At 42.3% G+C, this 12,150-nt stretch overlaps 1 protein-coding gene and 1 long non-coding RNA gene across 2 annotated transcripts; both read right to left on the bottom strand.

Moving 5' to 3' along the window:
* Positions 1 to 2,229: 2,229 nt before the first annotated feature.
* LOC124016327 lies at positions 2,230 to 4,701 on the bottom strand. Its single transcript, XR_006835342.1, has 3 exons — positions 4,282 to 4,701; positions 3,473 to 3,873; positions 2,230 to 3,311 (listed from the first exon to the last, which is right to left on the bottom strand). It is a non-coding gene; the product is annotated as an uncharacterized LOC124016327 (long non-coding RNA).
* Positions 4,702 to 6,102: 1,401 nt separating this feature from the next.
* On the bottom strand, positions 6,103 to 11,343 carry LOC124016326 (cytochrome P450 2D14-like). The gene is made up of 9 exons (XM_046331880.1): positions 11,074 to 11,343; positions 9,389 to 9,551; positions 8,988 to 9,140; positions 8,460 to 8,620; positions 7,993 to 8,166; positions 7,469 to 7,607; positions 7,088 to 7,275; positions 6,795 to 6,936; positions 6,103 to 6,647 (listed from the first exon to the last, which is right to left on the bottom strand). Exons 1-9 carry the CDS (start codon positions 11,233 to 11,235, stop codon positions 6,430 to 6,432), a joined length of 1,500 nt encoding a protein of 499 aa, XP_046187836.1. The 5' UTR covers positions 11,236 to 11,343; the 3' UTR covers positions 6,103 to 6,429.
* Positions 11,344 to 12,150: the final 807 nt, after the last annotated feature.

The raw sequence follows: 12,150 nt of genomic DNA on the forward strand, positions 1-12,150 counted from the left end.
CCTTATATTAAGTCAGTGGCACAAATCTCTCCAATGCAGAAAAAAATGGACTAGTAAAAGTGTACTACTTTTGTGAAAAAAATGTATCCTAAATGTATTATTTTTACCACCTTTTTCGTGATATCCAATTGGTAGTTACAGTCTTGTCCCGTCGCTGCAACTCCAGTACGAACATGGGAAGGTCCAGAGCCATGTGTCCACCGAAACACAACCTGCCAAGCCGCACTGCTTCTTGACACACTGCTCGCTTAACCCAGAAGCACCACTGTGTCGGGGAAATATAATACAGCTGGCGACCGAAGTCAGCATGCACGCACCTGGCTGCAACAAGGAGTTGCTAGAGCATGATGGGACAAGGACATCCCAGCCGGCCAAACCATCCCCTAACCTGGATGACACTGGGCCAAGTGTACACCATCTCATGGGTCTCCCGGTCACGGCCAGCTGCGACACAGCCCGGGATTGAACCCGGATCTGTAGTGATGCCTCTAGCACTGCGATGCAAAGTCTTATAGTCCTCTGCGCCACTCCGGAGGCATAGGTTAGTGTTTAACAGCATTTGTATCTTGAGTCTGATTATTATCTGTACAAAAGTTAATATGATAATACTTGTGGAATATGAAAATACCTGCTTGATATGTTTTCCAGTTTCTTGAAATACTTTGCAAATGCAATTGATTTCTACGTGTAAATTGAAATGGTCTATTCATTCCTTTTATATTTTAGTAGATGCTCTTATCCAGAGCAATTTACAGCAGTCAGTACATAAATGTTTCTACTGGTCCCCGGTGGGAATTGAACCCAAAACTCTAGCATTGAACTTGAAATTATGCTGAAGAACATGGCTGACGTTTTACATTCTCCCAAACAATTGTGCTATTTTGTTATTTTTGGGGGTATTTTGTGTAACTTGTTTTTTAACTTATTGTGTACATAATAATAATAATAAATGCCATTTAGCAGACGCTTTTATCCAAAGCGACTTACAGTCATGTGTGCATACATTCTACGTATGGGTGGTCCCGGGAATCGAACCCACTACCCTGGCGTTACAAGCGCCATGCTCTACATAATGTTGCTGCAACCGTCTCTTATGTCCGAAAATATCTTCTGGACATCAGAAAAGCGATTACTCACCATGGACTGGAAGGAACGTTTTACTTTAATGAGTCCGACGAGAAGGATATCCTGCTTTCACTGGAAAAGGTCCAAATCCATGCCTTTTGCGTGAAGAAAATACGCCAGAAAAGGGGGCGCAGATCGGGGATCTTTCTGAGAATTCGGATGTGAGCGAGTAAACTCCCAAATCTTTCCATTCTTCTTGCAAACGTGCAATAATTGGAAAATAAAATTGATGACATACTTTTAAGATGATCCTACCAACAGGACATTAAAAACTGTAACATATTATGTTTCCCTAAGACGTGGCTGAACGAAGATACGGACAACATAAAGCTAGCGGGATTTTCCATGCACCGGCTGAACAGAGGCGCTACCTCTGGTAAGACAAGGGTTGTGGGTGTGTGTCTTTTTGTCAATAACAGCTTGGGCGCAATGTCTAATATTAAAGAAGTCTCGAGGTATTGCTTGCCTGAGGTAGAGTACCTCATGATAAGCTGCAGACCACATTATCTACCAAGAGAGTTCTCATCTGTATTATTCATAACTGTCTATTTACCACCACAAAATGAAGCTGGCACTGAGACCGCTCTCAACCAGCTCTATAAGGCCATAAGCAAACAAGAAAATGCTCCTAGTGGCCGGGGACTTTAATGCAGACAAACTTAAATCAGTTTTACCAAATTTTTATTAGTGCAACCAGGGGGGGAAAAAATCCTAGACCACCTTTATTCCACACACAGATATGCATACAAAGCTCTCCCCCACCCTCCATTTGGTATATAGGCCATAATTCTATCCTCCTCATTCCTGCTTACAAGCAAAAACTAAAGCAGGAGGTACCAATGACTCGCTCAATACGGAAGTGGTCAGATGACGCGGATGCTACACTAAAGGACTGTTTTGCTAGCACATCCAATGGCATTGGGGAATACACCACCTCAGTCATCATCTTCATCAATAAGTGCATTGATGAAGTCATCCCCACAGTGGCTGTACGTACATATCCCAACCAGAAGCCAAGGATTACAGGCAACATCCGCATTGAGCTAAAGGCTAGAGCTGCCACTTTCAAGGAGCGGGAGACTAATCTGGATGCTTATAAGAAATCCCGCTATGCCCTCAGATGAACCATCAAACAAGCAAAGCGTCTATACAGGATTAAGATTGAATCGTACTACACCGGCTCTGACGCTCGAAGGATGTGGTAAGGAACTGGGCAACTGAACTGTCAAATTGACTGTCAATTGAAAATGTTACTTGCAATGAATACATTTACTTGGAATAAAAGACATGTGCTGCATACTTACCAACTTCACAGCCAATGTCTGCAAGAAAACACATCTTTATACAAATTAAAAACAATGTTACAACTGGTTATTAGGGTTATTTACAATAACATACAATTTACCACAAGATACAGTGAGGTGGGGAGCCGGCCAAACAGTGAAAACAAGGGTGGGGAAAACATGAGACAAAAGTGATGAGAACACCTCACTCGTGTCGTCTTGTCCAGTGACTGGACTTACCTGTCCCTGTTCCTCCAGTCCGACGCAAGCCACTTGTGAGAACATTTGATGGATTAGTACAGTGTTATGAAGAGGAGATATACACTTTTCAACCGTTTTTGAAAGTATAGCCTACCTTAAGCTGGTCCCCTTCCGACTCAGAGCACAGAGAATCAGACTGATCCGAACTTACTGGCTCTGGTGGATTGGATACCTCCTGGGTGGCTTGGGCGGTTGACAGCCCGAAAGTCATTTGGAGAGGTAAATTGAAGATGTACATTTTTATGAGCTCAGCATAACTAACATTTCTTGCTTTCTCAAAAGTCAACCACAGCTTAGCATACTTTGTCTCACGGGCTTCACCGAAGTGTAGGGCGTCAGGGCTTTCAGTGGTCGACCGTCCAACTGCTCCAACTGGAGAATATCGTTGGCTTCCACCCAGGTGTTAGGAAAACTATAACTAGTTTCTGGATATTTGGGGTGCAAATTCAAATAGTTTTCTGAGATTTTTTATATTCACCTTAGCGGATGTTGACCCCAGCTAGGAGCGAAAGAGCAACGAGATTTCCCAGGTCTCGCCTTCCTTTCATCCTTCTTCCAAACCAAGTCATTTGCACGGATGTCGAAGCACCTGGTCCCCTTCTTGATTCTCCTCTGGTAGCTCTCCTTCTGCTTATCCTGTGCCTGGTTGATGTTCAGTCTCAGCGTGATTGATAACAGAAATATGCAAACATATATATTTCATATTATTACAAATACCTCTCTTACATCTTCTGGGGGGTCAAATAAAGTAACCATTTAAAAAACAATTTATCAATGCAAAATTTAAATCGTGACACACTCACCGATCATGTGCCAGCCATGGTGAAACAACTTTGATGGGCTTCAACTCCGGAGCCACAGTCTTCACCCTCTCAAACTTCTGTCAGGTTAGACAGGTACTGACCTATAAACACAAAGTGACACATTGAAACACTGTGTGCACTCTGATATGACATTCATCGAATTCATAATCATTTCAGACATAATAGCTTGTGATTGATAAACAAAAGGTTATTTGACTTTCCCAGCTGTCCACATCCTTGACAATCCCACGCCAGAAGAAGCGTAGGCTGATTTTGGCAATCATGCGCTTCACTCCGTAATGTCCAGCATGCATCTGTCAGCGCCGCCTCCTTTTCCTCCTTAGCGAAAATGAACCTCCTGTGCGGCTGTGCAGCCTTCCCCTGTAGGTATATGTGATTGCCTAACAAGTTGGAAGACAAGAGTCATTGAAATACTAAAGGCTAAGTCAAGTTGCACTGCTGTCTTTCTCTCACTCTCCATCTCTCTCCGTCTTTCACTCTCTTCCCACCTTTCTCTCCCTGTCACTTTCTTTCTCACTTTCTTCCTCACTCTCTTTCTGTATGTGTCTCTCTCTGTCTAGCGAAGACACCTATATAAGGCCAGTTGGAGTTACCATAATTGCTTAGACCTATCCATTTGATTGATCAGGGTTAACATACGTCAATTTGACAGACATATAACTAAATGTATAACTAGTGACGTGTAGATGAGCAAATAACGTAAGCTAGATGGAAAATGACCGTACATAAATCCTTCCAGTGATATAACAGTAACAGTAAGTTAATGCAAATGAACTGCTCAACTGTACCCTGAATTGTGAATTTCTCTGCTCCCCCATGAATGTTGCGTCTCTTGTCGAGATCAGTGGTGCCTTCGTAGTACTTCGCCTGGTTGGAAAGATAAAAGATAATCAAACAGAAAATACAAACAGAAAGCAGCTACAATAACAGTTAGCTTGCTAGATAACATTAGTTTAAATCAAACTCTCTGGCTGAGGTAAATCAATAGCTAGCAATGTCAATATAAAATCAATCTAAAAATCTATCTTAAATTATTTATTTCTATTTAACAATATGTTCCTATATAAAAGCAAATACAGTTGAATTTGGAAGCTTACATACACCTTAACCAAATACATTTAAACTCAGTTTCACAATTCCTGACATTTAATGCTAGTAACAATTCCCTGTCAGTTAGAATCACCATTTTACTTTAAGAATGTGAAATGTCAGAATAATAGTAGAGAATTATTTTTTTCCAGCTTCTATTTCTTTCATTACATTCCCAGTGGGTCAGAAGTTTACATACACTCAATTAGAATTTGGTTTGCCTTTAAATTGTTTAACTTTGGTCAAACTTTTCAGGTAGTCTTCCACAATAAGTTGGGTGAATTTTGGCCCATTCTTCCTGACGGAGCTGGTGTAACTGAGTCAGGCTTGTAGGCCTCCTTGCTCGCACACACTTTTTCAGTTCTGCCCACAAATGTTCTATGGGACTGAGGTCAGGGCTTTGTGATGGCCACTCCAATACCTTGACTTTGCTGTCCTTAAGCCATTTTGCCACAACTTTGGAAGTATGCTTGGGGTCATTGTCCGTTTGGAAGACCCATTTGTGACCAAGCTTCAACTTCCTGACTGATGTCTTGAGATGTTGCTTCAATATATCCACATAATTTTCCTCCTCGTGGTGCCATCTATTTTGTGAAGTGCACCAGTCCCTCCTGCAGCAAAGCAACCCCACAACATGATGCTGCCACCCCCGTGCTTCATGGTTGGGATGGTGTTCTTCGGCTTGCAAGCATCCACCTTTTTCCTCCAAACATAACGATGGTCATGATGGCCAAACAGTTCTACTTTTGTTTCATCAGACCAGACGACATTTCTCCAAAAAGTACGATCTTTGTCCCCAGTTGCAAATGGTAGTCTGTCTTTTTTTATGTCAGTTTTGGAGCAGTGGCTTCTTCCTTGCTGAGCGGCCTTTCAGGTTATGTCGATATAGGACTTGTTTTACTGTGGATATAGATACTTTTGTACCTGTTTCCTCTAGCATCTTCACAAGGTCCTTTGCTGATGTTCTGGGGTTGATTTGTACTTTTCGCACCAAAGTACGTGGGTCAAACCAAAACAAAACAGGAGATAGCTGCAAGTTGCGGCTGGTGAGGAGCAACTGCAGAAAATGTAAGTAGACTGTAGTTGGAACTTCATGATCTTTGATCACATGGCTGTTTTAATGTTCATGCAGTCAACATGTAGGCGAAAGTCTCCAATTTTTATCCCCATAATGCACAAACTTTGAAAAGCAGGCCACTCAAACGCCCCCAGTGCCGAGGAGAGATTTCTTCATGGATCTTTCTGGAGAGGAGACTATAGAGGTCCCTCCATAAATTACTTAAAATCTGAGTGGTTATTATTGATCTGAGAGCAATAATCAGTTTGGTAAAGGCGAAAGCATTTAGAAGCTTTAAGAAACAATTTTATATAAAAATGTTCAGCATCTAGAAGGCAAATAACAATAACTATCTGCACGAAACGTTCGTCTGCATTTTTCGTCAACATTTTTGGGGGTTCTGGAGATTCAACCTCAATCATAAGAGTTACAGATGCAGGTAAGGGGAAGGGAGGACATAAACTCAGAGGTTCACATTTTTAATCCAAATCACATGGTTTTAGTAATTATTATTTTACTCAAGAAAACTTGATAAGAAAATACAATTCGTTGTAATTAACATAAACACAAAACCAATAGTTTTAACAATGGTATGGATTACAAAATACATGCAAGCATGCTGAAAGATCTAGTTTGAATGATCATTCCAATATCTGATCCTCACAGAAGCTGACACAGATTATAAGGCATTAAATGGTGGGTTACACATTGTTGAAAAACGACTCATCGGATGAATTACTGAAATGAAGTTGAATTGTTACAGAATAAGATCTATAGCTGTCTGACAGAACTAGATCTCTCTTGTGGAGACTGTGGGTAGCTCCTCGCTGCTCCTCAGGCGCACTCCAAGGCGGTAGGGCTTTGGAGACTGTGTCCCACCAAAGATGAGGCTGAAATCTGGCACACCTCCATCCTCAGGCCAGACGAATCGGTAACGCCGAAGCAATGTCACTAGAACCAGGAAGAGCTCCATACGTGCTAACCCCTCCCCCAGACACACACGAGATCCTAGGGAACACACACACGGCTATCAATGAGAACAACACTTCACTCATACCTTCATATGCATGCATATGGCATTTTAGGTCAACATTATTATCCTGTCTTAGTATAATTTATAAGCCATAGATATTGACGCATTTGGCAAAAAGGCACCTGCAGAGAATGGCAGAAAGGCTTCTGGTTTCACAAACTCTCCGACCTCGTTGAGGAAGTTTTCAGGGTTGAACTCGTGAGGGAATTTCCACTGGCCCTCTTCATGCAGCACTGAAGACAGGTTAGGAATCACCATAGTGCCCTGGAACAGATGAGGGATTAAGGGTGCGGTGGAGAGGTACACTAAAGACTGACACAGCACCCATCATGACATCACTCCCTCTAGCCCAGGCGACCTTTATAGTTCTAAGGTCAACAACAGGCAGCGTATCAGTCGTCATGGTAATGCTCACCTGGGGCAGCTGGTAGCTGTTTATTTGTGTGTTGCTGCAGGTAGTATGGAACACGCTAAGAGGAACGGTGTCACTCATGCGCTGTGCCTCGTGGATCGTGGCTTGAACATACGGCATGGCATGTCTGTCCTCAAACGAAGCGTCTGCACGTCCCTCAAGAACCTCGGCGATCTCTCGGTGACAGCGATCTGGGACAAACACACACTCTTTGGCCGGGTTTTCCATCCGATCAAGTTTTGTAGGATGTTTAATATTTACAGCTAATTTCCTATTTAGCCAACATATGCATCGTTTACCGTGAATGCGGAACCATTGTCTACAAGCGCCATCGAATTGAATGAAATGTCTGCCAGTGTGTGTGTTGTGTATGTATTTCCTCACCCTGTACATGCTGGTTGGTCATCAGGTATAGCATGGCAGAGCGGAGGGTGTTGGAAGTCGTGTCTGTCCCAGCAATGAACAGGTCAAGTAGTAGAAACACCATCTGAGCATCATTAAATGTGGAGCCTCCATCAGCTGTCTGAAACACACAAACACATACACGCACGCAGACACCAAAGGCATCTACATTAAATTCTGCATTCCACCCTGCTCCATCCTGTAGAGTATGTCCTCCTTTTCTACCAGCCCAATGGAAATGTTTGCCCCGTTCACGGAAGTCATTCCAAAGACTAAAAATGGGACCCAATGCCTCTCTGATTGGCAAATGGATTCAGTGTAAAGTCCTGCAACAGACTAGTGTCCTATTCAGGGGTGTACTTCTACATCAAGCTTCTTAATGCTACAGAAACAGGAGATAGGCACCTGCCCTATGGACCATTCAGGCTTACTTGTACAAGGCTACTTACTTTATGTCTTATCTTCTTTATTTTACTTCTAGAACCATACTTCTATTGTTCTCCTACCTTGTCAATCTGGTCCAGGTAGCAGTCAAGGAGGTCTCTGGGCTCTCCTGCGACCCTTGAATGTTTGTGCTTGGTCACAACCTTCTTGATATGTTCTTTCATTTGATCAAATTTGTGGAAAACGTTCCTGAATGGCAAAGGGAGGGGCCTCAAGACTGGTATGATTTCATAGAGCTACAAAAGATAGATGGGAGGAAATGGAGGTAAAACAGAGGGGAATGTGGATCAGCGTGTCATGTCTAGCACAGAGAGGTCAGTGATGATCATGTAACTCTTATAAAAAAAAGTTTCCATCTAGAATCTAAATGGATTATTTTCGCTGTCCCCATTGGAGAACACTTTTGGGTTCAGTGTAGAACCCTTTCCACAGAAGGTTCTATCTGGAAACCAAAAGGGTTCTACCTGGGGACAGCCGAAGAACCATTTTGGAACACTTTTTCAGTAAGCACGGAGGGCTTAGACTGTACCATGGCCCAAGGTCCAATAGCTTCCTTGGTAAACTCCTCTAATCTCTGGATGAGGGTGAGGATGACCGGGTCGTCATATTCAAACCTCTCTCCAAAAATCAGTGAGCAGATGATGTTAGACGCAGCCAGATGGAAGAGGTGCTGAGGATCCATCGAACCGCCTACCAGGGCACAGCAACGATCACCACACGAGGCAATACACACGGACAAGGTAAGAACAACGATCACAGAGCTACTGAATTGAACACACTGACAGGATAGATAAAGTAACAATCCCCACAGTCTTTATACCTAATGTTTAAAGAAGTATAGTAAATATAGTCATACTGGGAGTATTACTGAGAGTATCTTATTTCTGTGAAGTTTGTGTGGTTTATGGAAGTTTGTTACAACAACAAGGGGTTAATAGTGTAATGGTTTGATACAGTATTTGGAGGAGCTTTGGGGTGGATACTAAGCGCTGATAATGACATGAATATCTACAGTGATGACTGTGATTACTAGGACGTTGTGTGTGTGAGACTGTACCAGCACTGCTCTCCAGCTCAGTGCAGATGTGGGACACCTCCTCCAGGATGCGCTCTTCCATGGAGCGTTTGCCCAGACCAAAGTTTTTCAGCGTGGTCAGTGCAAAGCGCCGGTGGTCCCTCCAGCTGGAGCCATAATTGGCCATGACGATCCCTGATCGGCACACACACACATACAAACAAACACACACGGAGCGTAAGTGGGTCGGACTCACGGTCTCATGCCTGCGACTTTAAAATCAGTGTCACCCTCAGCCCGGGGGGGGATTTCCTATTGGGCTAATTCTTAAGACGTTGGTTTCTCCTGTGGGAGACCAGGGCTCAGATACTGCCAGTGGCACATACACACACATAGTTCCCTTATTATAATACATATTATAAAAGGGGTTGAGAAAGTTCTACCTTTGCTTTTGAAGAGGTGGCTGACCATCATATGGGTTGGTCGTCCAGCATAATCCGCTGCGCGTGTCACCAGTGCCTCACGAACCACCTCCAGGCCATTCAGAACCACTGCAGGCCGTGAGCCGATGTACAGACTGAACACGTTACCATAGCGCCTCTTCAGCTGAAGCACAGAAAGAGAGGGACAGCGGGAGTATTTATTGTGAGAATATAATGGGGAACTTTTCTTTTGAAATGTTATTTAAGCACGCAAGGGTTGATGGATAAGCTTTCAGTCGTGCGTTTTGGGAGTGTTTAACAGGAGTAACTCTTGGCTGACTACTATTATTTCTCCCTTTACAAGTTGTGTAGCACTCTGATATTAAACATTGAGTCCCTGGTTTCCTTTCTTTATGTGTAATAACAAAATAGCTCAACCTTATTCAGAACATGAATACACATACGGTGTTGTTAGTGTAATAAAGGATAATAAAGTTTTGCCCTTTTTTAAAATTCAATATTTTTTCCTTGTTTACAAATCCCATAGAATGTTACAGTTTAGAAATAACAGAAAGCATGGTTTTTATCCACAATTTTCACTAGGTAAGAACAAATTCTTATTTACAATGACAGCCTACCCCAGCCAAACCCAGATGACACTGGGCCGCCCTAAGGGACTCCCAATCAGAATGGATGTGATGCAGCCTGGATTCGAACCAGGGACTGCAGTGACACCTCTTGCACTGAGATGCAGTGCCTTAGACCACTGTGCCACTTATTATTTCTGCTTATTGTCAAATTAATCAATCATTGTCTTTTGTTGAAATTGTGTTATGACATTCCAACCTTGTTGAGCATTCTTTTGTCCAATTGTGGCATGAATCAACTATTGTATCTGTTGTCCTTAAACTTTAGCCTACATCACATTTAATACCCATTCAGTCAGACTGGTCTCATAGACTAGACGTAACATAGTAAATGTAGATCCGGGACTCTCAAATTAGTATGATGTTACCTCTGGTATGGTTACAAAAGACAGATGGTTACTTAAGGCAGTGGTTCCAAAACGTGTCTTATTTTTAAGAACCCTGTCCAGATTTAAATTTAGTCTTGAAGGTTGTTACAGTCCCATAGATTTTCTTGTAATTTTTTTCACTCAAATATCACATGAATACACATTCGACATGGGAAACTGTATAGAATTGCAAGAAATGTAGCTTTAAAACGGCAACATTTTCTTTGCACCCCATGACAAAATTTGTAGAATTGCAGGAAATAAGCTTTAAACCTGCAAAATCCTCTCCACCAACAAGAGGGGTGTGAACAGTTTTTTTTGTCATGAACAGTGCTGTGCCCATATAAATAGACAACATACAAATAGACAAATTCACAACATATTGTTCATTTTTGCAAATTCATAACATATAATACAAAATATAATCCGTAACATATCATACGAAATAGGTGATGGTCATCCATAATACACACACCATACGAAACGTAACATATCATACATACTAAATGGAGCGACTTGGATTTATTATACAGAATAATAGGAATCCGTCGACCTATATTACGAGTTGCTTGAAGAAAGCTATATCCAAAATATTAGCGTCACAAAAAAAACGTTATTTCCAGCAGCGTAATCGTAGCAGGTCTAGCGAGAGTTGGTCTAACTCTAGCCTACAAAGTCTAGCCTACTTTACCCCTTCCAGGTCTTTGAGGGGGTTGACAGGATCCAGCTGTAGCAGGTTGCCAAGGATGGGCAGGGGACGGGGTCCTGGTGGAAAGTTTTTAAGTCGGCGGACCCTGATGAAGAAGAATAGAAGGAGGATAAAGAGCCACAACAACACCACCGACCCAAGCATCGCAACTGGGCTTCAGGAATTGCATAGGCTACTTCACGATTTAAAGCTGGCTGATTTAAAGACGCCGGTTGCCACCCACACAAATTGTGGACTTTGTTTTGAACACTAGTCAACAAGGGTTTATGAGAGGGATATTTGCTGACTCTAAGTTCACAGATCTATGGCAACAGTCAATGTGGGAGGTAACCTGTCTGCCTATGGGAGACTTGTAGGTTTACAGCCTTGATTCAGGACTTGATAATATTTTTTGTTTGATTTGGTATTGGAACTGGGGGTTTATTTGCCGCCCAATATGAGGTAAAGCCAGTTTCAAATTGGATATTTGACGGATATTCGCGCTTTCAAACCTCAACAGCTTTCAAACCACTTGAGCCACAGGCTCCAAATAAGTGTCAGGATGTTGGAAAAATTGCACACGTCTTATTTTCACGATTTGGATATATTAATTCGGTTTCCAAAGCTAATAAACGTGGAAATGTGAGCAGCATTTTGTAGTCCTAGTTGAATTAGTTATGGAGCGTAAACAAAGTACAACCTTTTTTTTTTACATTTGAATGTCAATAGCTCCTTGGTCATGTTACCTACTTGACTCAAACAAGGTTCAGAATGTCCACTGACTACCCTTCTATATTGCACACCTTTGGTTTGTCAACTTTTTTACATGAATTTTTCTGACTTTCTGTGTAGCTTTTTGGTCATCTATTTTATTACCTTTATTTAACTAGGCAAGTCAGTTAAGAACTAATTCTTATTTTCAATGACGGCCTAGGAACAATTAACTGCCTGTTCAGGGGCAGAACGACCTTGTCAGCTCGGGGATTTGAACTTGCAACCTTCCGGTTACTAGTCCAACGCTCTAACCACTAGGCTACCCTGCCGCCCCAGAAGTGTGTGACATACTGACTTCAAACAAGG

The sequence above is a fragment of the Oncorhynchus gorbuscha genome, linkage group LG26 (assembly GCF_021184085.1).
Source record: "Oncorhynchus gorbuscha isolate QuinsamMale2020 ecotype Even-year linkage group LG26, OgorEven_v1.0, whole genome shotgun sequence".
Lineage (NCBI taxonomy): Eukaryota > Metazoa > Chordata > Actinopteri > Salmoniformes > Salmonidae > Oncorhynchus > Oncorhynchus gorbuscha.

Coding starts and splice junctions, on each gene's coding strand:
- LOC124016326 (XM_046331880.1), bottom strand. CDS start 11,235: ATGCTTGGGTCGGTGGTGTTGTTGTGGCTCTTTATCCTCCTTCTATTC. Junction 7,276..7,468: donor GACCAACCAGCATGTACAGG/GTGAGGAAATAC, acceptor TGTTTGTCCCAG/ATCGCTGTCACCGAGAGATC. Junction 6,937..7,087: donor ACAGCTACCAGCTGCCCCAG/GTGAGCATTACC, acceptor CATCTGTTCCAG/GGCACTATGGTGATTCCTAA.